The sequence below is a fragment of the Brettanomyces nanus genome, chromosome 4, assembly GCF_011074865.1.
Source record: "Brettanomyces nanus chromosome 4, complete sequence".
Taxonomy (NCBI): Eukaryota; Fungi; Ascomycota; class Pichiomycetes; order Pichiales; family Pichiaceae; genus Brettanomyces; species Brettanomyces nanus.
The window spans coordinates 129804-154911 of NC_052377.1; the positions used below are offsets into that span (position 1 = coordinate 129804).

The 25108-nt window shown below is 40.8% G+C and overlaps 12 protein-coding genes across 12 annotated transcripts; 7 read left to right on the top strand and 5 right to left on the bottom strand.

Annotated features, from left to right (window-relative positions):
• Positions 1 to 54: 54 nt before the first annotated feature.
• Positions 55 to 492, top strand: FOA43_003273 (uncharacterized protein; the record flags this gene model as incomplete). The annotated part of the gene is made up of 2 exons (XM_038923524.1): positions 55 to 414; positions 469 to 492. 2 exons carry the CDS (start codon positions 55 to 57, stop codon positions 490 to 492), a joined length of 384 nt encoding a protein of 127 aa, XP_038779452.1.
• A 339-nt stretch (positions 493 to 831) lies between these two features.
• On the top strand, positions 832 to 1163 carry FOA43_003274 (uncharacterized protein; the record flags this gene model as incomplete). Its single annotated transcript, XM_038923525.1, is given in 2 exon segments — positions 832 to 839; positions 854 to 1163. The coding sequence occupies 2 exon segments, from the start codon at positions 832 to 834 to the stop codon at positions 1161 to 1163; spliced, it is 318 nt and encodes a 105-aa protein (XP_038779453.1).
• Positions 1164 to 1187: 24 nt separating this feature from the next.
• Positions 1188 to 2354, bottom strand: FOA43_003275 (uncharacterized protein; the record flags this gene model as incomplete). The annotated part of the gene is made up of 1 exon (XM_038923526.1): positions 1188 to 2354. One exon carries the CDS (start codon positions 2352 to 2354, stop codon positions 1188 to 1190), a length of 1167 nt encoding a protein of 388 aa, XP_038779454.1.
• Positions 2355 to 3710: 1356 nt separating this feature from the next.
• FOA43_003276 (uncharacterized protein) lies at positions 3711 to 5741 on the top strand (the record flags this gene model as incomplete). Its single annotated transcript, XM_038923527.1, has 2 exons — positions 3711 to 5271; positions 5674 to 5741. 2 exons carry the CDS (start codon positions 3711 to 3713, stop codon positions 5739 to 5741), a joined length of 1629 nt encoding a protein of 542 aa, XP_038779455.1.
• A 54-nt stretch (positions 5742 to 5795) lies between these two features.
• ILV3 (dihydroxy-acid dehydratase ilv3) lies at positions 5796 to 7628 on the top strand (the record flags this gene model as incomplete). The annotated part of the gene is made up of 1 exon (XM_038923528.1): positions 5796 to 7628. One exon carries the CDS (start codon positions 5796 to 5798, stop codon positions 7626 to 7628), a length of 1833 nt encoding a protein of 610 aa, XP_038779456.1.
• A 240-nt stretch (positions 7629 to 7868) lies between these two features.
• FIG4 (phosphatidylinositol-3,5-bisphosphate 5-phosphatase) lies at positions 7869 to 11132 on the top strand (the record flags this gene model as incomplete). The annotated part of the gene is made up of 1 exon (XM_038923529.1): positions 7869 to 11132. One exon carries the CDS (start codon positions 7869 to 7871, stop codon positions 11130 to 11132), a length of 3264 nt encoding a protein of 1087 aa, XP_038779457.1.
• Positions 11133 to 11157: 25 nt separating this feature from the next.
• Positions 11158 to 11868, bottom strand: FOA43_003279 (uncharacterized protein; the record flags this gene model as incomplete). The annotated part of the gene is made up of 1 exon (XM_038923530.1): positions 11158 to 11868. One exon carries the CDS (start codon positions 11866 to 11868, stop codon positions 11158 to 11160), a length of 711 nt encoding a protein of 236 aa, XP_038779458.1.
• An 837-nt stretch (positions 11869 to 12705) lies between these two features.
• Positions 12706 to 14697, top strand: FOA43_003280 (uncharacterized protein; the record flags this gene model as incomplete). The annotated part of the gene is made up of 1 exon (XM_038923531.1): positions 12706 to 14697. One exon carries the CDS (start codon positions 12706 to 12708, stop codon positions 14695 to 14697), a length of 1992 nt encoding a protein of 663 aa, XP_038779459.1.
• A 136-nt stretch (positions 14698 to 14833) lies between these two features.
• Positions 14834 to 16650, bottom strand: FOA43_003281 (uncharacterized protein; the record flags this gene model as incomplete). Its single annotated transcript, XM_038923532.1, has 2 exons — positions 14834 to 16131; positions 16647 to 16650. 2 exons carry the CDS (start codon positions 16648 to 16650, stop codon positions 14834 to 14836), a joined length of 1302 nt encoding a protein of 433 aa, XP_038779460.1.
• A 6-nt stretch (positions 16651 to 16656) lies between these two features.
• CDC14 (cell division control protein 14) lies at positions 16657 to 18390 on the bottom strand (the record flags this gene model as incomplete). Its single annotated transcript, XM_038923533.1, has 1 exon — positions 16657 to 18390. The coding sequence occupies one exon, from the start codon at positions 18388 to 18390 to the stop codon at positions 16657 to 16659; it is 1734 nt and encodes a 577-aa protein (XP_038779461.1).
• Positions 18391 to 18731: 341 nt separating this feature from the next.
• FOA43_003283 (uncharacterized protein) lies at positions 18732 to 23290 on the top strand (the record flags this gene model as incomplete). The annotated part of the gene is made up of 2 exons (XM_038923534.1): positions 18732 to 23195; positions 23243 to 23290. 2 exons carry the CDS (start codon positions 18732 to 18734, stop codon positions 23288 to 23290), a joined length of 4512 nt encoding a protein of 1503 aa, XP_038779462.1.
• Positions 23291 to 23327: 37 nt separating this feature from the next.
• On the bottom strand, positions 23328 to 25059 carry FOA43_003284 (uncharacterized protein; the record flags this gene model as incomplete). The annotated part of the gene is made up of 2 exons (XM_038923535.1): positions 23328 to 24982; positions 25053 to 25059. 2 exons carry the CDS (start codon positions 25057 to 25059, stop codon positions 23328 to 23330), a joined length of 1662 nt encoding a protein of 553 aa, XP_038779463.1.
• Positions 25060 to 25108: the final 49 nt, after the last annotated feature.

Sequence of the window (25108 nt, forward strand, 5' to 3'; positions counted from 1 at the left end):
CGCTTAGCTTATCGTAGGCGCAGGAGTGTCTTTCTTCTTAAAGCACTATAAGTTATGGGAGCATTTGGTGATCATACATTTCGATCGAAGAGAAGCCAGGCTGAATTTGAAAAGTCGTTTGTGGGGAAATATCAGAGACTTGTGAAGAAGAACTCTTTCTTGTATATGGGGCTACCGATGATGCTTTCTCTTGCGTTTGCTTCAATTTTCATGACCAACCTTACGTCACTAAGATTTGAAAGAAGAGACGCTAGGGTCAAAGAATTGGATGAGGATGAGGCTTTAAAGTTGGCTAACATAAAGAAGCGGAAGGTCAATATCAACGATGAATACTATAAACTTCAAGGATTGATGGACGATAGTAAAGACTATGAGCCTAAGAGGGTCGAGAGACTACCTGGAGAAACCGAAAATGTATGGTGAAGTAGGAGAATCATTTTCAGTCATGTATAAAGATCAGTTGCATAGAAGTTATCACTTCTAGCATTGTGAATAATTTTAATGAAAGGTTATTATGAGTAAAATAGGAGTACTCGAATTGATTTCCGGGTTTTGAAGGGTTCCGGGTTTTGAAGGTTTTATAATTTGGGGATTTTTCAGATTTTTCAGATATTTCAGATATTTCAGATTTTTCAGATTTTTCAGGTTTCAAAAAGTCATTATTACTTTACTTCATTCACTCTCTTTACTCCCTATTATTCCTCATAATGGTGTCGTTTTCCTGCGAAGTCTGTAACGAAACTGTGCAAAAGAAGAAATGTGCCCAGCATCAAAGAATATGCAGCGGTGCATACTTCACTTGTCTTGATTGTCAAAAGACTTTCGACAATAATGACTATGTGAGCCACACCAGTTGCGTATCAGAAGCCGAGAAATATCAGAAGGGTTTTTATAAAGGAAAGAAGAAGCAACAGCCGCAAAAGCAAAAGCCGAAGCAGATGCTGAGCCCGAAAAATGGTGAGTCTGATCAAAAGTCTAAGATCAAGCCCCAAATCAAGGGTTCGCTGGAGTTGTCTAAATTCGTCAAGAAGGATGTGCCAATGTCTTTATATAAGGTGTTCAAGAAAGTGCATAAAAGTGACAAGAATTTAGACAAGAAGAGCTTTTTGAAGTCGTTGAAGTTGACGCTCAACAAAAATGGTAGCTGGTCCATATCCCCTTAATAGATAATACATTAGATTAATAGACTATATTCTTCCCTTACTGACCGATCTAGCTATTTTTGTGTAAAAATTACGCAGCGTATTGGAAGGAAAGGTCAAGTTATCCATCAAATACTCAGGCAGAACCTTTCTGGAGTTGACCAAATTTGTTTCCCAGTCAATCTCCTCGGTTTCTTCCCACTCCTTGGGCTTTTCCAAAAGGGGGATGTATACCAATTCTCCCAGTCCACTTTTGCTAATTACCAATTCATAGAATAATGTACAGATCTCTCCAGTTTGTCTCAATCGAAATATAATACTCTTTTGATTCTCTTCGTATGCAACGCACGAAGCTCCTGAAAGGAGTTCTATAATCTCCTGTTTAGAGTCAAAAAGATCAAATTCCTTCAATGCTTCTTCCAATTGAGCTTCTACCTCTTCTTTCCTTGTTCTAAGCTTCTCCATTTCCTCGTTTTTATTCATTTCGGTTTTCTTCAGTGTTTCTATACGTTTTTTCAACTGTTCTACTTCATTATGAGGCCTAGACTCGCTTCTCATATCCTTAATTCTATTCCTTAAAATTGAATTCTCGCTACTGAGCTTTGATATGATTGATTCGGCACTCTTGGCACGTTTCTCTGCCAGTTTCTTGTAATCCTGAAATGTTTTCTCGGATTTTCTCATTAAACTTTGAGACAGATTGGTTAGTTCTTTCATATCGCGTCGTTGAAATAGCTGGGAGACAGAAGCCTCTGTAGGAAGGTGTGCATGTCCCATAGAGAGTCTGTTGATCTGTCTTTTTTTGGTGGGGGTTTCTGGATTATCGTTATCATTGTCATGAGGATGTTCGTGTTTCTTTGATTCTGAAAGCAGATTGTTAATTGATCGTCGGGTGGGTTCCTTGGTGGATTCCATAGTGGGTTCCACGGTGGGTGCGTTGATGGGTTCGTTGACCTGGTTCTTGATGGGTTCCTTGAAGGGTTCCTTGATCGGCTCCTTGGGCCCCTCAGGCTCCTCAATCGCCTCCTTAGGCTCCTCGATCGGCTTTGTAGGCTCCTTATTACTCATATCTTCGCCCTTGTCAATACCTTCTACCTTTGCTTCCTCTTCCGCCTTAGGAGACTTTTCTTCCACCACCTTCTTCGAACTCCTTGTGATTCTCTTTCTACCAGTGGTTGCACTTTTCTTTTTAGAGCCCTTTCTTCTTGGCATGTTTGTCACTAAATGAACTTACTTTGAATAAACAACTTTGATGGAGCTTATTTGTAGTTTTCTATTGGCTTTCGCGTTTTGGTTGGAATTGAATTTCCTAATTCGGGTTCCACCAGGACTCAGTAATTAGGCCATTTTGCAGCTTCAATTTAACAATGAATCCAATGGATGCACTGATTGTTGCAGCAAGAGAAAGTTCTATGGGAAGAATGGATCGATATATGGGATCATCCCTATGAAGTACGTCTCTGTATATCTCGTAAACGATCTTGATCCAAAAAAATGACATGCCCGCGACATAGTAAACTATCGCAGGAGTGGAAATCACAGAGTAATATAGTAGGCCGATATTGTAGAATATATGTATTTCTAGTATAACGTAATGCCATAGCCATCGAAATACCTCAAATGGAGTCCCAAATATAACTCTGCCCCACCATTCATGATTTGAAGACATTTCACATTGATTTTGAACGAACTCTCTAATATCGTCAACATAATGATGAGGAGGTTCAAAAGATGCAGAAATCACAGTCAAAGCATGAGCCAATTGTCTCTCCCTTCGTTCTCTATTGGTATTGCCGGAAAATACAGTACTACTATGCGTGTTATTTCGAATATTCTCAACAATCGCGCCAATAGTTATATCGTTACCTCCACGATCACCTCTTCCATTTCCACTATGAACGTGTCTCCCAAGACTGCTACTTGAAGTAGTCAACATCAGAGTCCTATTTGGCCTTATTGGTTCAGAATGTGTAGTCATGAAAGCACAATAAGTAAAAGAAATAAGGAATAGACTACAACAAACAATATTATCTACAAAAAACAAATCCCGTTAATTCCCAAAACGGATGGATTACTCTTTGAGCGCTTAGCCCGATTACACCATCTCCACTAGTCCCAACTTTTCATTTTTCTTGAAATAATTTACAAAGAAATTTTAAAGTTAACGTAATTATAACTTCATCACCTTCATTATTTGAAGCCTCTGCCCATGTGATCAATAACTCTACAGCTTTGCTTAAAACTTTTTGACAATTCTCGAGATATTTATAGTATTTACCTTCTTTTGGCTCGCGATTTGAAGCCTCCATTGACTTTTACCACGGGCTTCCTAATTTTGGATTTTCCGAATTTCGGCACAATTTTTTTTCTATTTTTCTTTCACGTCTTAATTCGGACAAGACACTTACTTCGGTACTCTTCTAGGTAGATGCTTTTCTTGTATTAAGCTTACCAATGCTTGTACCATATCTAAACCTTCGCTACAGACCTCGTGTCCGAAGGCTTCTTTTGGTATTGAGTTTCATGGCACTTATATATGTTCTTTGGCCCATTGATAGAATCGAGAAAATGAGTGAAAAGTTGCAGGATGACAGCAGGAGTAGTTCTGGGCCGGCTTTTCCCCTGCACCAGAAGGACCGAACATTGAAGAGCTCAAAGTCAGAGGAGGAAGATTTTTTTTACCAGCCAATTAAGCGGCCTGTTAGGGGAGATTTCAACCCGGATAGGGACGATATAGAGGTTCCTCAAGTGATTAAACCCGAGCTAATCGATAATGCACTCAAGAAGTTGCATATGAGGCCAATGAGACGCAAAGCTCTTAAGGAGAGATATTCCCTTTTAGGAGGAGGTGCAACCAACGTTGTTACAGAGAGGAATTACAGAGTCCTGGACGATTTGCAAGCGTTTACTGGTAATTTGGAGGACTTTTCTAGTGATTGCGAGAAGCTTTCCTATTCTATTCAATATAACGTTCCAGAAGATCATAAGGTCGAACATACTGATCCTATACCCTTGAGTGATAAAAGCCTTCTGGAAGATATTACTGAATATCTAGAGAACTCGGGACTTGAGGAAAATATACCCAGTCTTAAAGATAAAGGCAAACTTGATCCATCTCATTGGTACAGACTTTCTGGATCAGCTATCTGGCTTCCAGACGAGGAGTGCTATATGATGGTAAGCCGTATAATGTATGCTCCCACAAAGCGCGATGCACCTCTAATATCGTTAGTGAGAATGCAGCTATACGACAATGAGTGGAAAGAGTTGAAAGGAAGAAGGATCAGATATCATGACGCAACTGATATCGATGCAGATAGAGCATTGAGAAAGATATCTGTATTGGGAACGTCAAACAAGCATTCAGCCGAAATATTGGATCATATCTCTGTGAAATTCCCTTCTTTTATGGACATTCCATTAGAAGTTAAATCAAAAGGAAATATGCTGGGACCAGAGGATCCAAGGATCATTTATAAACCAAGTGAAACAGGAAATAATGAACCTGTGGTATTATTCAATATGTTTAGTGGGCTAAGAAGACGCTCGATGTATGCTGCCTTCCCACTCCGGAAGCCAAAATCAAACGCCTCTCATAAAGTGACAATATTACAGTTTAGGCATAGTGGAAGCAGCTCGTTGACTATCAAAGCAGTGGAAAAGAATTGGGTTCCATTCTTCGAGGACACGAAGAATCCTGAATATATCAGTTTCTTGTACGGATTGGATCCACTGGTGGTGTTCAGATGCAGATTGGACAACGGTAAGTGCGACAAGATTCAAGATGATGGCTACGGAACGGGTATGATAGCATCAAATAAGATCGCACTACGTGGAGGAACGAATTTGATGGCGGTTCCGATGGAAATCGTGAGACAGCTTCCAGAATTGAAGAAAGATCCGCTACACAACGTCAAACTGTATGTGGCTTTCGCTAAGACACATGCTTGGAAGTGCGGCTGTGCTAGCGCATTTTATAGACCGACGCTCTACCTCCTCGTCATGGTGGATGGTACCTATCGAATCGATCTTATGACAGAGAGTATCGACTTCGGCCTGGACGTGCTTTCATTTGACGGAAGATCGACCAGCTGTGATTCGTCTGGTCCTAATGTGCTAACTCCAAACAGTATACCCTTCTGGAACATCACCTCACCATCTTCATCCGCAGCATTTACAGATTACATGGGGCTCACAATTAGCGAAGCCGACCGAACCGTAAAGATCATCTTTTTGAAAAATGTCCTAAGTTACATATTGAGTATTTATAGTGGCAAGGAAAGTGATGGACACAAACTTTTCCTACCAGCCAACGTGCCGATCGATAAGAGAACCAGAAGCCTGCAAAGGTGCGCGCTTGAAGGTTCTCTTGAATACTGCAAGAGATACGGCTCAATGCATCAATGACTTTCATAGTACTGTCTAATATAATTCTGTTTATCTGGAACTCCTTACATATTCCTAATCTACTATTGGCCGCTATTTAGCTCCGTTAACGGGCAGAAAAATATTAAAAATTTTTTCTCCACAGAGCTTCTCGCTAAAAGATCAATCATCAGTCATATTATCACCACTTTACGTATAACAACTATTGATTAGCCATTTGTTTTGCTAGAAAACTTTGCAGTATTTTGCTGATACCATCAGAAAATCATGAGTTCCATGTTGTCAACTGCTTCTAGAGCCACTACGAAGGCATCATCTGCCATCCGCTGTAGTTCTAGGCTTCATTTTTCTACATCGAGGGTTCAATGCGAAGAGGAAGGTGAAGGACGAAAGACCAAATTTAACAAGTATTCGTGGATCATCACCGAACCAAAATCCAATGGTGCCGGTCAGGCTCAGCTCTATGCTACAGGTTTCAAGAAGGAGGACTTCAGTAAGGGCCAAGTTGGTATTGGCTCGTGCTGGTGGTCCGGTAACCCTTGTAACATGCACTTGCTTGGCTTGAACAATCTGTGCAGAGATTCCGTTGAAAAGGCCGGTCTTAAGGGTATGCAATTCAATACCGTTGGTGTGTCTGACGGTATGTCTATGGGTACTACCGGTATGAGATATTCTTTACCCTCGCGTGAGGTCATTGCCGATTCTTTCGAGACTATCATGCAAGGTCAACACTATGATGCCAACATCGGTATCCCTGGCTGTGATAAGAACATGCCCGGTGTTTTGATGGCCTTTGCTAGACACAACAAGCCATCCATTATGGTTTACGGTGGTACTATTTTACCTGGAAAGGGCAGTTGTGCCGGCGTTGGTGACAAATTGGATGTGGTTTCTGCCTTCCAATCATATGGTGCTTATTTGGCACACGACATCAGTGAAGACCAAAGAGAAGATATTATACGTCATGCTTGCCCAGGGCCAGGATCTTGTGGTGGTATGTACACGGCAAATACCCTCGCCTCTGCATCTGAGGTGATGGGCATGTCATTGCCAACGTCTTCGTCTTCTGCAGCCATTTCCGACGCAAAGAAGGCCGAATGTCTCAACGTTGGTGAAGCTATCAAGAAATTGATCATTGAAGATATCAGACCTCGTGATATCATGACCAGACAGGCTTTCAAGAACGCTATTGCATATATAATTGCCGTTGGTGGTTCAACCAATGCTGTTCTTCATCTAATTGCTATAGCACACACTGCTGGCATCAAATTGACCATCGATGACTTCCAGAAGATTTCAGACAACACCCCATTGTTAGGTGACTTCAAGCCTTCTGGTACTCATGTTATGGCTGAGTTGGCCCAACTAGGAGGCACTCCTGCTGTGATGAAATACTTGCTTAAGGAGGGTATAATTACCGGAGATGGCATGACCGTTACTGGTAAGACTTTGAAGGAGAACCTCGCACAATATAAGGATCTTCCAGATGGACAAGACGTGATAAGACCTGTTTCGAATCCGATCAAGAAGACAGGACATTTGCAGATCTTAAGAGGCACTCTCGCTCCAGATGGATCCGTTGCCAAGATCACTGGTCACGAAGGCACTTACTTCAAGGGTAAAGCCAGGGTGTTTGACGATGAAAGTGGGTTCATTCATGCTTTAGAAAAAGGTGAGATTAAGAAAGGAGAGAAAACTGTGGTCATTATTAGATACCAGGGACCTAAGGGTGGTCCAGGTATGCCGGAGATGTTGAAGCCATCTTCTGCCCTTATGGGATATGGTCTTGGACAGGATTGTGCATTGCTTACGGATGGTAGATTCTCCGGAGGCTCCCATGGTTTTTTGATTGGCCATATCGTGCCTGAGGCATATGAAGGAGGCCCAATTGGTCTTGCTGAAGATGGTGACGAAATCGTCATTGATGCCGATAACAACAGCATAGATTTGAATGTGTCACAAGAGATTATGTCCCAGAGAAGAAAGCTCTGGAAGAAGCCTGCCTTAAAATACACGAGAGGGTTCTTGTTTAAATACTGCAAATTAGTGTCCGATGCCTCCAAGGGCTGTGTTCTTGATTATGACGGTGCCGACAATTGAGGAAAATAAAACTAGGCAAAACAAAGTTCCGATCAACTTATTGTTCACGAAAGAACGCTGATGATCCTTTGGTTAACGCTATTTATTCCGCTATTCTATATAACTACAATATTATATCCTTTGAAAGGATTGGAAAAACTCATAACTATGTATCTATGATGTCACTTTATTTCGCGATAAGCTGGATAAAGGAGTAACGTCTTTTTGATCACTTCTTCTTTTGTTCAATTCCTGTTGATAATGCCAGAATCCCGTAACAATTCTGTTGTAGAATCAACAGAAACCAACGATGCATCTCTTGAAGTTGGTCATACGTCTATCCAAGGTGTCTCTGCTGAAGGCTCTCAAATGCAGCCACAACAACAGCCGATGACAACTAAGGCTAGAAAATTTGGCCTTACTAAATATACCGTGTATGTGACAAGTCGAAGGATGTACGTTGTGGGAAGTAACACGAGAGAAACGATGTTCAGAATCATTGAGATCGATTTGACTTCGCCCGAGAAATTGATTATTATGGAAGATAATGTGTATTTCAATAGAACAGAAATCATTGATGTTCTCAATGGATTGGAGGAGTCCAGCGAAGGTGGATTGACCAAGAAAATTACTGCAGTGGGACTTTTGGGCTTCATAAGGTTTACCAAATACTACTATTTGCTTGTGGTAACGAAAAGAAGGCCGGTGGCTATACTAGGTGGCCATTATTTGTACCATATTGATGCCACAGAGTTGATTCCCATGTCAGACAATCAGAGAAAACCTGCCAGGAACTCCGAGGAGTCTAGGTATCTTCAGACTTTCCTCAGCATTGATTTAAGCAAGACTTTCTACTACAGTTATACCTATGATTTGACCAATACATTACAGGTCAACTGTCTGAGGCAGAAGACACGGTCTCTGGGTCTATTCGAAAATGACTCTGTCCATGAGTTGTATAACGATCGGTTTGTATGGAATTCGCATTTATTGGAACTTGCTCTGACTAATTTTGATCGCGTCTACGATTGGTTTCAACCGATTATTCATGGATTCGTTGACCAGATCAAGATTTCCATCTTTGATGCCGAGGTATACGTTACTTTGATAGCTAGGAGATCGCATCATTTTGCAGGTGCAAGATTCTTTAAGAGGGGTGTGAACGATAGCGGAAACGTGGCCAATGAAGTAGAAACAGAGCAAATAGTTACAGACATGCTTACTTCATCATTTCATGATCCCGCAGCAGGCTTTTTTAACAATCCGAGATACACCTCGTTTGTCCAGCATCGTGGTTCTATTCCACTATCATGGTCGCAGGCTACTGCTCCTAATATTCGAATGACAAAACCTCCCATTGAATTGAACGTTATCGATCCATTTTATTCTGCCGCAGCTCTACATTTTGACAACCTTTTCAAAAGGTATGGTGCCCCGGTTCAGATTCTCAATTTAATCAAGCAGAAGGAAAAGACTCCTAGGGAGACGAAACTACTTACCGAGTTTGAAAACTGCATCCATTATTTGAATCGGTTCCTTCCTGAGGAGAAACAAATTGAATATACCGCATGGGATATGTCGAGAGCATCCAAAAGCCATGACCAGGACGTGATTGCTTGGTTGGAGAACTATAGTGAGCATACTGTTTCGTCAACAGGCTTTTTTCACAACGGTAAAACGTTGGAAACGACGCAGCTTCAGCAAGGTATATGCAGAACTAACTGCATCGATTGCTTGGATAGAACTAATGCTGCCCAATTTGTCATTGGTAAAAGAGCGTTAGGCCATCAATTGCATGCTTTGGGTTTCATAAACCAGAAATATCTAGAGTATGACTCAGATGCCATCAATATATGGACTGAGTTGTTTCATGATCACGGTGATACCATCGCTCTACAATACGGAGGATCGCATCTTGTGAACACTCTACAGACTTATCGAAAGATCAACCAATGGAGCTCCCACTCAAGAGATATGATCGAAAGTGTCAAGAGATTCTATAGTAATTCGTTTATGGATGCACAAAGACAGGATGCCATCAACTTGTTTTTGGGAAACTACGTCTACAAGGAAGGTCATCCTATGCTATGGGACTTAAACACAGATTACTACCTTCATAACAATTATGTTGGAGTTAGTTTAAATTATAGACCCAGCTATACCCATTGGTTCTCCGATTGTAACTTGGATAACCAGAAAAAGGAGCTACTAGAGTTGCAAGTGGAACGCAAGGGGGCGTTTTTTACGAGAATTGAAGAGTTGACTGCTTTTAAAATTGAACCTATTCCGGGATTCTATGATAACTATTGGAACAATAAATACCTGCCAAGGGAATTGACCTCCTTCAGCGAATTGTTTGAGTTCAACATGAATTCCACTCTTCAATACAGCGGCAGTTCTAACACTAATACCAATTCAGCAGATATCAACCAAGATACAGCCAACAACTCCAATGTTTCCAGTTTCAGTATGAATCCAGCCAGCCGATCACAGGGTCTGAGTGTTAGCTCAACGGATAACAGCAGTGTTTTTACCAATGATAAGCTTGCTGTCGATTCGGCCGATCTTACAAAACAACTTGTATCGCCATTCAAATCAAGAAAACCTCACAGAGAGCGCAGATTAGAGCAGGGACTGCATTTTGAGAATGAAGCAAGGCAAATAGTCACTGATAGTGAAGTGGCAGAGCATGAATCTCTTGAGTTGTCATCCTTCAATCTAAGGGAATTAAGATTTAGTCATGACGAATACGAGAAGGTTAAAAAGGGTCACGAGAACTTCGATAAGATTCTTAGAAATATAGGGAACGAGATCGGTAGGTCTATCAGGGAAACCAAGAAGTTGCCAATTATTACAAAGGCTACGAATCAAACAATGGACGAAAAAGCTTTTGACTTTGTTGATGAGACGTATTTGGATTCCGTAAAACCTTCTCAGGATTTATTTATGGCAGATATCCACAAAAATCATTATAATTGCAACCCAATAGTATCGAAAAGTGATATGGAGTGTTACAGAAAGAGCATAAATGCAGGAAAAGAAATTGAGGTGTCGAGACAACCAGAATCTTCAAAAATTGACCAGCTTTCCCACGAATATTCCAAACTACTGAAAGTGACGGTGCTTCAGTCTGATTTGTCTCTTTATGGACAGTTCGTGGACTGTATGAACGAATGGAAAGTTGAGAAGGCTTTATCGGATGTGCCACTCAAAAAGAGTGCTCCTGTCAGGTACGTACAAAGTGACCAAACAAATACTGAACGTGCAGAAAATGTAGATTTCAAGCCTAACACGATGTCAGTTCTGGAGGAGGTAGCATATTCCAGCTTTCAAAACAAGAATGAAAAAACAGAAACATCTTCAATGCGTTCGGCAAATTCTTCAACCCGGCCTATATCCAATTCCACTCCCCAGATTCATCCTGCTACGACCAGCACATCGTCTACATCAACGTTAGTGGGTGGTCTACACAACGAGGACATACTTAACTCACCATTCTCGCATGGTGATAGTAGAGTATCATAATAAACTAATGTACAATCAGAAGTATTTAATTTGTCTTAAGGACCTTAAAGGTATCTTCGATCTTTGCGGGAAGCTCCTCTTTAGTCCAATTCTGGCTGTTACGGATGACATTTACACACGCAATAGTAGTCTTGATATCATCGGTCTTGATCCATATTCTGCCATTAACGCCGATGGCTATCTCAAACTTACACCGTTTCACAAGCTGGGTGAAAATCTCGGCGTCAGAATTGAAGAGTAGGTATCTAGCGAAGGCCAACTTAACATCAAAAACGAGCCCATCGCTAAGAACACCAAACCCACCTTCTTTTCCTGTTGTTGCATCTATACAACTAAGTTCAACATCCACATTTCTTTCAACAGCTGACACACGAGCATATACTAGATCACCGTTGGACAAACGAGGTCTATTCTTTTTTGAGGCATTAGGAAAGCTGTACTGATTGAGGAGCACTGGAGGACTGAAACTATTGAGTGAAATTCTGAAATATTCTCCAAAGGCACCAAAAAGAACGCCAATGACGAAATCATTGATTTGTGGCACATATCGCTTGGTATTTGATTCGACGTAGTAAAGAGAAGACTGGGGATTAGCCTTTTTCACCTTCAACATACCTGCAGTAGTGGGTGTAAGGACTGTTTCATTTATACTGCCAGGTGCAATATCCACATTGGGACCAAGCACAACATTCGCTGATTTGACCTGTATTTGATTACCAGGTAGAACAAATGACATTGGAGATGAGGAATACAGGAATAGGGAAGATCTTGTATGTTAGAATAAAAGATAGAGAAATAAATTTTCATACAATAATTCAATAGTTGCGTCGATCGATCGCGACGCGACATCGACTCGACACCTTAAGCACTGCATTTGAGAGGTGATTTTTACATTCGTGATTCCACGTGAACTGACACAACGACGGGCAGAATCCAGGTCTATAGAGAAGCAGTGCTGTAAAGAATCAGCTACTAGACGACCGACAAAAAGAAGATGCATGCCAATGCCAAAGTCAATGCCACCGCCAATGCAATTTTTTCAAACGTTCAAACCACCAGGAAAACCTACAACTGACCTACCAGCTTTAGTCCCCTCTCTTTTATGAACTAGCCGTTATTTTGCCAGAGTTACAAAAAAAAAAACATATCTCACGGCTGTGTCAGTGCATATCGGAGAAAGATATCGGACAATAGTCAATGCGCGCCTACGATTGAATGAGTGTGGCTTCGATAGATACCCAGATAGGAATAACATCGCGTGGAGACACTGGACACTAGAAGGGCTGAACAGAATAACGAACAGTTATTGGAACTACACCGTGCACTTGTCCTTATTCCACGGCCGCATCCCACTCGCAATAATCTCTGATCGCTTGCCAAACTTTCCTGGTACGAATTAGTAAGCGAAATGGAAGCTGAACTTTTTAATTTTTCACTATTTTTTACTTAGCGCTGCAAACTCTAAAACGACTTTGGACTTGCTTCCTCTCTCTTTTACGTCTCTGTTCGAGTGATAAAACAATTACTTTGCCAACTACCCCTTTGAATATATACACCAGATTGGAACACAAACATGGGTTTGTTATCTCAGGGTACTCCTCTCTCCTGGATGGAGTCCCGAAAATATAATGAGCACGTTCGTGATAACGGTGTCGAGCAATTGATCAATTGCTTCAGAGCCGCTAAGGATCGTAGCCAAGATCCTTTTCTTTGGGGTGACGAGATCGAATATCAAATGATTCGTATTGATGATGATGCTAAAAGTGCCAAACTTGCACTCGATGAGACTGAGGTGCTAATTAATTTGGCTGAAAATGGTAAGGGTCGTTCTAATTCTGTGAATCATGGAGTGCTTTTCCACCCAGAGTACGGAAGATTTATGTTGGAAGCCACTCCTCTAAAGCCATATGATGGAAGAAAACTATCTGATTATTCCTATGTCGAGCAGAACATGGCCGTGAGAAGGGACGTTGCGAGAAGTGAGATGTCTGATCGTAAGGTCTATCCAATTACCCTGACTGCATTTCCAAACATGGGATGTGGTGATTTCACGTATCCTAAGGCCACTACCAACGGTCCCGCATCACAGTCTTTGTTTTTGCCTGATGAGATTATCAACAAGCACGTGAGATTCCCAACCTTAACAGCCAATATTAGAATTAGGCGTGGCCAGAAGGTCGACATTAACATCCCTCTGTATCGAGACGTCAACACGGTACTTGATCAGATTGATCCAACTATTCCTAAGAGAGACTTATTTCCGTGCGACGCTGAACCTTTCCTTGGAGCTGCCAAACCGGGTCACATTTATATGGATTCTATGGGCTTTGGCATGGGCTGTTGCTGCCTTCAGGTCACTATGCAGCCATCCGATATCTACGAAGCTCGGTTTGTGTATGATTCCTTCGTAAATATCTCCCCGGCTCTTCTATCGCTAACATCTGCTACTCCTATTCTTAGAGGCCATTTAGCCGACCAGGATGTTCGTTGGAACGTGATCTCTGGTGCCGTAGATGATAGAGCTCCTGACGAGAGAGGTGTGGCTGCATTGAACGGCCACAATCCAAGAGGCGGAATTGCGGATGACGTCAAGTTGCAAAGAATTCCAAAGTCTAGGTATGATTCCGTTGACCAGTATTTGGGAGATCTTAGAAAAGATTCTTGCAAAACTGACGACCCCCAATACACCTACTATAGTTCTTCGTTCAACAACATCAATTCTCCAATAAACTCTAAAGTGTACAAGAATCTTTTGGATAATGGCTTTGACCAGCAGTTGGCCTTGCATTTCGCCCACTTGTACATCCGTGATCCATTGGTGATATTTGCCGAGAAGATCAACCAAGATAACACCAAGGAGACAGATCACTTCGAGAACATCCAATCTACAAATTGGCAGACCCTGAGGTTTAAACCTCCGACGCAGGAGGCTGTTCCTGGAAATAGTTCTGTTCCTGGTTGGAGGGTCGAAGTTAGACCAATGGAGATTTCGATTACGGATTTCGAAAATGCTGCATTTGGTGTTTTCACCATCCTTCTTGCTAGAGCTATCATCAAGTATAAGCCAAATTTCTACATTCCGATGACTAAGGTGGAGAAGAACATGAGAGTGGCCCATACGCGGGATTCTATAACGGAGGGCCGGTTCTCTTTCAGAACCAATGGTTGGCATGGACAATCGCAGCCTGGCAAATACGCAGAACTCTCGCTTGATCAACTCTTCAACGGCTATCAAGACTTTGAGGGCTTGATTCCTATAACAAGGAAATATATTCATGAAACGTTCCAAGCATCCAGTGCAAAAGACCAAGACGATCTCGAACAGGTCGAGGTATATTTCCAGCTTGTGTCCAAGCGTGCTTCTGGTGAACTCCCTTCAACTGCTAAGTATTTGAGAGATTTTGTGCTTTCTCATCCTGATTACAAGCACGACAGTATCGTTTCCGAACGGATCAACTATGACTTAATCAAGTTGGCTGATAGAATCGGCAACTATGATCATGAGTTACTTCCAGGATTCTTTGGTAAAGAGATCTCCGATTGGCTGTTTAGGCGTGGATATTAAGAAGGTGCAATTAACCCGACCCTTGAATTTAGACTTTTATAGACACCGACATTGATAATCATACTCTCGTACAGTAATCTCAACCCCCTGCATTCGCTTTTAGGGAAACAAGAAAACACCAGTGCAATTTCTTTCTTTATTTGGTGGCCATCTTTTCAATCAAATTATCGTTTTTATCGTGCTTTAGTTTCACAATTCCAAAACCGTCATAAACTTCTTTAAACTGTCTGATTCCTTCTTCGGTTAGCGGCAATGATATGAATTGCACCTCAGACTTTCGAACAACTTCATCTTTGGTTAGTTGAACTCTTAGACATGTAGCATCACAATTCTCTTTTATATCCACTCGCCATTGCTTGTACTTATCTCTCTGTGACATCCACAACAAATGGTCTTTTGTGCTTGAGATATAACGATCTAACCCTTCGCCCACTATCACTATTTTATGCGACACCCCTTGAAGGGAATCTTCAAGATAAATATCTAAAACTGAATGAATGTCAAACTCGCAATTAACGACATCGAAGCCCTTGATTTCAATAGGAGTATCGCAAATTGCATACATTTTCCTAACGATTCCCTGATGCTTGTCAATACAATTTTCAATCAATAGCCTTCTTCTCCTATTCCTAAAGTACTTCTTTTTACTTTCATTATGTTTCTTCAAACCAGTTTGAACTCTTCCAGAGAGTAATTCAGCAACCTTCTGCTTGGTTTCATCCAATTCATCTAATAGTTTCACTCTTCTCACCTTCAATTCCTTGAATTTGTCATCCAGAGATCCTCTGAATTCGCCGAGCTGATCCACTTCCGTTGCCAAAATCCGATTTTGCTTGCGAATTCGATCAACTTCACCTTTGTATTCATCTAAACATTTGTTGGATTTCCTCATTTTCGCTTCCTTATTGTTCAATTCTATCCTTAGATGCAAAATCTCATCATTATCATTCGATTCTTTCAATTGTAACTCGTTTTCAAGCTTTTCAAGCCTCAATTGAATAGTCGTTCTCGCCCGCTTAAGAGTTCGTTCCGTAAGTTCATTATCATCTCGAAGTTTCTCAAATCGTTGTCTTCTATTTCTTTCGGTCTCATCATCAGAAACCGAACTCTTCGCCAAATCTGCAAACCGGCTCTTTATCTCATCTAATCGCTTACCAAACACTCTGTAGACCTTTTTCTTTTGTTCCTCAACAAAATCCTTATGCCTATTTAGCTCCATTTTCAAATTATTTTGCTTCAATTTAACCAACTCGTTAATATTTGAAACGTTCTTCTTCATATCTTTGACAGTGTCATCCAATCGGCTCTTCTTGTCTATCTGCTCCTTCTGTTGATCTTTCATTTCAAACAATTGTTTCTCAGTTAAAACAACCTTCTGCTCAATCTCCATGGCAGCTTTCTTTTCAAGAATCACATCTTGATCCATATACGCATCTAGAATATTAACATATTCATGATATACGTTCTTAGTCTGTACCCTCTGTGGAACAGGTAACGTGCTTCTACGCCTGCCCTTAGGGGATCCTACGAAAGTGGGGATCTTTGATTTTTGATGCATAGACCAGTTATCCATGACATCAAGGAAACACTGAGGATCAAAAGAAAACTCAAGTAATGGACGAGTTGACTATGTTTCAGACGATCCTTTTTTGATTTTGTGACAGCTCAGAAATAAGATAGCAGAGGCATAACATAAAAATTACGGTACAGTTCAGTTATGCTGCGAAGGTCACTGATATGACACCTCTTCAAACGGGGCAAAGTATAGCTGGGTAAACTTTTAAATGACTAAACACCCTCTTACAGTTAAAATACCATATCTAATGTAGTATATGTTTCATTTAAGTACAGACTGAAGCCGTGACAAATCCCTTTCACTTCTGGTGCTCTTTCCTAAATAGGAAATAAGCTCGAAGCGCGGAGCAGGATTCTGTTTCACTCGCGTCCACCCATATTACACTAAAGCCCCGAGGTATATCTTTTCCCAGAAACCTTTCTGACTCCGGGCTTTCCTAGAACTCTCTCAATGCTTCCAATTCTACTGCTTTTTTCCTTGCCATTAGTGACAGCTCTTTGCTTTGGAACTTTCAGCAATCCCCCGTCAGCATTGTGACCAACCCTAGTTGGAGGAGGTGATGATGCAATTGTAGTAGTTGTGGTAGTAGTAGTTATTTTTCTGTAGAATTGAGACTGAGGGTATCGATGATGAGCCACCGGTGACGAGTGGTTGCCTATTTTCTTACTCGAATACCGATTTTCTTTGCCTAAAGTCATTACAGTTCCCACATCAGCTTTTTTTTTCGGACTGCCAATCTCTACTGTAGTATTGGCAGTGGAGTTATAAGGCCCCTCATCTTGCTCTTCGTCAGAATTTGTAAATCGACCGTCAGCACCCACATACTTTCTTGGCTGGCCTGGATTCTCAATAGGAACTGCATTAGATGTAGCGCGCTTCAACTGGCCGGAAGCTTCACGTCTTCTCAACGGTGTAGAAGGCGGTAGTTCAATGGAATCATCAACATCCACTACATCGTCTTCATCTTCATCCATTTCTGTACTTCGACTGTTTCGAGATGCATGCTGAAGCCGTTCTCTACGTCTACGCTCTCGTTCACGGCTTTTATAAAGGTCCAACGAGATTAAAGAGAATAACCCTCCAATAGATGAATCAGATATAGTGTCTAACACCATGGTATGACGCCAGTCTCGGAATTCATTCTGATGCAAGTACAACCAGTGCTGTTGAGGACCAACAACCATACCGGGTCTCATCATGCGCATGTATCCAATACACTCACTGGCAGTAAAACCATGCGTATATATTAGATAGGCTCCTATCAAACAACCGGTTCGTCCAAGACCAGCCTTGCAATGAACAGCAATCTTTCCATTGTTAGAAATCACCGTCTCAGAGGCCCCAATGAATTTTTGAACCAGCTCCATCGTCGGACAGGTTCCGTCTTCAAAGATCATATCAATATGATTGATACCTCGTTTTTCAAACTCCTTTTTATCGTACAAATGTGAATTCAATCTCACCACTAGTTGCACATCGTGTGCAACAAAGTACTGTAGCACTTTTCTAAACGGCTCATTCAACGGAGCTCCAGGTCGAGACTGTTTAGGAGAAGCAAAGGCAACGAAATCGTTAGAAATAACGTTGAAGTCACCCTGATCAACTCTCTCATACTGCTCGTACTCCTCTAAGTTGAAATTGGTAATATCCACCATACCTCTTTCTTTAGCACGCCATATTCCGTAGACAACGTCCTGAATGGTCAACTCAAAGTCAGCACGAGAATATCCGGCATCTCTAAATGGCATGAAAGGGTGTTCCATCTGCGCTATTGGCTGTAAAACTTGATGTGGAGCCCAATCTTGAACCAGTACTAAGTAACAGCACAGAAGACAGGCAGCATTTGCCCTTGAGTTGGGACTCTGAGAGGAGTAGAAAATGACCGCCTTGTTACCGTTCTCAGGATCGTTAAGAATGTTGTGAAGCGCGACAGCAAAACGGTACAAATGACCAATATGTAATGGGCCAAAGTCAAGATGGAATGCATTATAAGGGAGGGCTTCTTCCACTGTGAAGTAAATCAACTGATCCGTGTTTTCTGGGGTATTATCATAAGCGCCCAAATAGACCTTATTTTTAAGGAACTCTATGGCGTCCACTTTGACTTTGCGATGCATCACGTAGCAAATCCTTCAGACACAAGAAATTAAAGCAAAAGCAGAGGCAAAGACGTGTGTCGATTTAAAGAGTTCAGGGAAGAAACAGAATAGCCCGCAAAAAAATATAAGGATAGAAGGGAAAGAAAGACTGTTGATAAAAAGATTATTTACCAACTTCCCAAAAGGGTAAAGTAATCAAAAGCCATCAGCTCTCTTGGAAATTTATTTGAAGATATTCTTCGACGAGTCGATCGACCAAAAGTGAAAAATTGCCGTCTTAGCATATACTAATAAGTTTCCTATACATCTATCCTTTATCATTTGCACATCATTCTTCATTCTTTATACTCTTTGTGATCATGGGTTTTGGATTTGGCTCAAATTTTGGTTCTACTTCCAGCTTTGGAGACGTTGAGGGAGGTCTCGGTACAAACGGCTTTGAGGTATCTTTGAATTATATTACCGGAGTACCAGATGCTAATATTCTACCCTCTAACGATTTACAACTTTGCTTCAAAGGATTTCAAAAACGCGATAATACTACCAGGGAGAAATCAATTGCCAATCTCTTGAAATTGATCGAACTTGATCCTAAACAGATAGACAAGGATTTGGTGATTATATCGTGGTGTCAGGTGTATGCCAAATTGAGTATCGATGAGTCTAAGAGGGTCAGAGCTGTAACACATGAGATTCAATCGAAGTTTGTGTCCACTTTAGGTAAGAAATATGCCAAATACTTGAAGGATACCATAGGAATCTGGGTTGCCGGATTGTTTGATTCTGATAGATCTGTCTGTCGTGCCTGCAAGACCTCCATTCTCAGAGCATTCGGAAACGATACGACTAAAACGTCTAACTTATGGAAAATATATTTTCACCAGATAGTGAATTATTGCTACCAGGTGTTTGCCATAGAGACCATGAATACCCTTTCGGATGAGAGATTTGCCGATAAGGACGAAATCAAAACCAAATACCAGAGAGTGACACTTGGCGCAGTTCTTCTATTTGTCCAAGCACTAAATAAGTTGAAAGAAGACGATATCGGCCTCAAGGAAAAGACCAAAGACTTGATGTCGAAAATTTTGGAAAATAAACGATTCCAAGATTTATTTTCCAATAAAGACACCCATATCAAGAAGGCCATGTATCAGCTAACAAGGGTACTTCTGACTAATGAGCAGGTTATATGTCTTCTCGATGATCAGTTTTTCTCTAAGTTTGCATCTGCAGCGCTCTTTGGACTAAAAATTAATAAGCACATCAATCCTATTGTGTATTCAGGAGCCGTGATATCTATGCTCGACGCACTGGTGGTATTGACAAGACACGACAGTTCATTCTGGACCACCACGAAGAATGCAGATGCGTATTTATTAGGCATTTTGAGATTGGGCTCCCTGAATTCCGATCCAGTATATTACGAGGTTCTCTCTATTCTTCTCGATATTTTACCTCAGAGCTATCTGGACAGCTTCGAGAAGCTGAATATCTATTTAACGGTTTTAGAGAATGATTTGGATCGTGAAAAGATTTCTGCTTTTCAAGAAAGAGCCTGGAAGTGCTATTTGAAACTTGTGAGATCGTTTCTATCCCGGCTGGAAGAAGATAATTCTGATACTGTTATCACATCTGTGACTTCTCATGTTATCCAATATTTGGATACTCCGAGATCATTATCAAAGTCTTTTGTCATTGAATTTTCAACTCTCAAGGAGTTCAGTAGTGGTAGTATCGACGTCTTGTCAGACATTAATTCCGGGATCATGAATTCATTACCTTGTCGTCGAATCGAATTCCAGGACTTCAAGGTGCCATCGATAGTTCACGAAACTCAATTCCTTGATAACTTTGTTACTGTTCTTGCCGCTAATAAGTCTGATCTTCTCGAAGTACTTCTCGCCAATTCCATAGATGCTCTAAAGGACGAAACCGAAGAGCATCCAACGTTGTCATTGTCAATCATCGACATCTATATTAAGAAGAACTTCACTAGCTATAGGTCTGCCGTTGATGAGTTGATTCCTAGTTTGGACAAATATTTGTCCCTTGATTACATCGATCAACCTCTTAGAGTGCTTGTGGATTACAGTAACTCCAAATTTTGCAACACGAGTATTCTCGCATCTCTCGTTAATTCAATCTTTATAAAGCTCCACAAGCTAAACCAGGAGTCATCACTTCTCAAAGATATATCTCATATCAAGGGATTTGAAGTCAAACAAGCTCCGGATATTAGAAAGTATTTATTAGAGAGATCTCAGAACGAAGCTGTCAATACTCATGCTTCCGAGGACAGTACGTTGTTCAAGTTCCTTACTCCTAAGATCTTGATTAATATGTTCAACAATGCTGACACCAGCGAAAAGTTTCATCTATTTGTATCTGGATGCTTGCTTCATTATCAGGAGGATCCGCTTATTGAATTCGCTTCAGAAACCCCCAAGTTCATAGAGTCATTATATCAATATTTGGATGATGAAGATGCTTCTGAGTTACTTTCCAAGTTGGAAACCCGTCTAACCGATAAGACGTTTAAATCCGCCTGCTTCAAGGCTTTGCTTTCTACGATTGAATCGAGAACTATTACTCCCGAATTGCTAATTCATGTCAAGGACTTTGACATGAAGACATGGGTGGACTTCTTACCCGGCGAGATCCTATCTGAGATTGAAGCAGTCCTTCCGTCACAGCCTGATAATAGATTGGTCATTTCGAACCCTTTTGGAACAGGAATTTATTGGTTCACAGATGGTAAAGGGGAGAGACTTGATAATGAAAGTATTCCCCAACTTATTAGGAAGGCTTTGTTCTACACAACTGTCTTGAAGGATTATCCAAAATTAGTGGACGATAAACCAACTTTGGTGGTGGAGTTAGCTGTACTAGGACAAATTGCATTGGACTATATATTATTGAAAGACTCACCTTCTGAGGCCATTCAAACTGCTTCTTCGTCCTTGGAGAACGATTCTTTGGACATGCTAAAATCGCTATTTAAAGAGTGCACTTTAAAGGATGTTTTAACGACAAAAGAATTGCCCTTCAAGGCAGCCAAATACCTTTTTCAAATGCTTAACAACGAAAATCAGTGCTGTAAGTACTATTTCTACAGAGTTTATCAGCGGATTGTTCAATCATTTAACGAGTCAACTGATTACATTCCTGAATTGGCTGGTTCACCAGTGAAAATTTCCATTCTTTTGAATTATGACAAGAAACTACTTGTTTCCAAAGACTTGTTTAGATTGAGAAACGGAACTGCAGCTAGCCTTGTTGGTTTAAGATCATCCGAAGACATTATTCGAAAGGGATTGCCCAGTATTGTTTTATTAAATAAGTTGATTGACCTAGATGTGGATTACGAAATTCCTGAAGACTTAGAACTCTTTCCTCCACAAAGATTTATGATGGTCTTGAGCAGCATTAATAACTGGCCAGACTGTGAAACTGCCTATGATCCCGAATTCATTTCTGTCAGAGTAGCATTGATGGAGTTTGTCCAAAACTATGTCAACGGAATTTATCATATTTGCGACACAGACTATCCATCGAGCATTATAGATAAAGTGTTTGATTTAGGTTTGAGACTGCTTACTGAGTCCATAAGTGTGATTAATTCCGGTAACGGAACTATGGAATTGACATACTGCACGTTGAAAACGTATCTTTTATTGAACAATTATTCTGATCAGATTGAAGAATGGGAAGATAACGTTGAAGATATAGAGAAAGAATTGGTCGACCTTCTCTTCAAACGATTGCAGATGCCTGGATCAAGTAGAGCAGATCACCTGGTGAACGGACTATTACCGAATATTTTCTTCAAACTTATTCCTGCAAAGATGATTGTTTCCCAGTATGACAAGTTCTATGGGGTTTTGATGGACACACCGAGTATTGATACCGAGAGGATTATTGTTTCTTTGTTGGCACAACTCATACCTATTGTTCAAGATGGCCTTGTCGTCGAATCAACTTTGGATAAAGCAAAATTGGAGTCTGCTAAGATCCCGGAGCAATTACTGCAGATTGTAAGAAACGAGCATGAATGCAGTGAACAAAAGTACTTATGGAGTTGGCTTTTGATTCTATGCCATTTCAATAAAATTACGCATCAACTGAGAGAGAGCTATATCAGTCAGTTGGGAGAGGAATTGATATCTGAGTTTTTAACCTACCTAGTTACAGGTATTGATGTGATTAGATTTAAAGTTCCGGTTGATATGGACACCACCTATTCATACAATTATTCTGTCATCGATGCAGGCTCTGTGGAGGTGGAGGATGAAATGAAGAAGTTACTGGTGAATCTTTTGTTCATGACCATGAAGTATATCGGAGGAAGTACCATTCAGAAATGGTACAACTCTATTAGAGACAAGCAGTTGAAGACATCAACCGATGGATTCATTACAAAATACATTAGCGGAACTCTTATTGATGATATATTAGAAACACTATCATCAAAGGAAAAGATCGAAGATGAGACTTTCAAAATTAAGGTGAACAGAGCAACCAACGAAATCAAATGCGCTTGTGATATCGACGATCAAACTATGGAGATTTCTATCATTCTTCCTGCCGACTATCCGTTGTCACAAATTGCCGTCAAAGGCATCTCAAGGGTTGGCGTTGACGAAAAAAAGTGGAAATCTTGGCTTCTCTCTTGTCGATACGTGATTAATTTTCAGAATGTGTCAATTTTGGATGCTGTGAAGCATTTTAGAGAGAATGTGCAGGCCAACTTTGAGAACTACGATGACTGTGCTATCTGTTACTCGATTATCAATATCATCGACCACTCTACACCAAATAAGGTCTGCCCGACTTGCCACCACAACTTCCACTCCGCTTGCCTATACAGATGGTTCAAGAGCTCAGGTGCATCTACATGTCCTCTTTGCAGAAGTAAATTCTCATTTAAGAAACACGGATAAATATATAAATTTCTAGTTATCTAATAACTCCTCTTGGAGAATCTTCTCCATTTCATCTACTGTAAAGGGGATGTACAACACCTCTGTTCCTGCCGTATTTCTAGTCAAATTACACATCCTATGCTCTACGAACTCATGTAGTACAGTTCTGAAGGAGATTTCATTGGATGTAATAAACTCTTCAACACAGAACTCGTAAAAGTCTCTGAAGAGAATCGGAAATTTGATATTACCCTTGATTGGACCTCTATTTTCCATATCCTGATCAGATGTCAATGACGAATCGATCTTCTCCAACTGTTGGATTAGGAGACTTTTGTACAAGTTCTTTGCATTCGAAGTTAAGGAACTTAACACGTACTTAGCACCCTTAGAACCGATAAAGTCACTTGATTTACCAATACTGAGAGGATCCTTAAAACTGATTTCGGTAGTGTAAGGTTTGTATGTGGACACGTTATGCCAGATAAAGTTGAAACTGGACATCATTGAGGAATTCCAAAATAAGGGAGTACTCATATTATCCATGGAGGACACAAAGTATATCTGTGATATACTGCTAAGCTCGCTCAATATATAGTGATACTTGTCCTGTCTCAATGATTCGCCATCGATATTGTTCAACACTAAAACCAATCGCTTTTCATCGACGTATCTATTAAACTCATTCTTTAGATCTCCTACAGAGTCCACCATATGCCACGTGGTCGGTCTCTTATTAAACATGATCTTCCATATTGTCTTGAGTAACGTTCGAGGATGCAATTCCGAGTTGTAGCCATTAGCAACTATACATTTGGTGCTCTTGGGTAGTCTAGCCAGCAAAAAACTCCTCACAAAATCCAACAGCAGCAGCCTCTTCGAACCCACCCCGTAGAACATAAGACTGAACCCTTCCTCAAGCTCAAAAAGCCATTGCGTATACTGCTGACGGTAGTAAAGGTTCAAATTATTGAGTTGATTTTCACAGATTAGGTCCATTAATTTGTTGTAGCGATGAAACTGATCGTAGGAGATTTGAGGAGCCATAGTCATTGACTGTGCAGACAATTTTTTGACTTTCAACTTCTGCTGTTCAAAATATCCTTCGTAACCATCATAGAACAAAGATTTCACTCCACCGCCAACATCTTCATTCAAAAGAGCATCCTTTTTTCCGTCTAAGTCAGGGATTTTCATGAGTTTCACCGGTGAAGCAATCTTGAGATCTTGAAATTTGGCTGTAGATCGTCGTTCTCTTCTTTTTTGAGAACTGTGTGTAGGTGATAGAGAGATTGGTGACACAGGAGATGATAATCGAAAGTTATCCACCCCTATAGTAGCATCTCGAACTTCATTATCGTCGTCGCTATTCTCTCCTTCTAAATGCATAGGCTCATATCCATCTCTTTTACTCAGTTCTATGATCTTATCCGCCAATGCTTTATCTTCATCTTCTATAATCTCTTTATCTTCTTCATCTCCATAACTTTCGCCAACAATATTCCTGAATTTGATTTGAAGAGCCATTCTAAGGGCCTGCTTGTTGAGGTCATTCATGGATCGCTTCATGGGAGATCTCAACTTGATCGACGACATCTCATCCAATTGATCGACCACCCGCTTTTTCCTAGGAGACCTTTCACCAAGGTGACCTGAAGGAGGCCTTTTCACCGGTGAGATCGGTTCTGACATAATCAGAAAGGAAGGAGATTGAAAATAACGACTTTTAGAGCAGATAGAGTGAGCGGATTTAACTATGCATAAAAACAAAAACTAGTAGGTGTACATAAATGCAAGTTCACTTACATAAA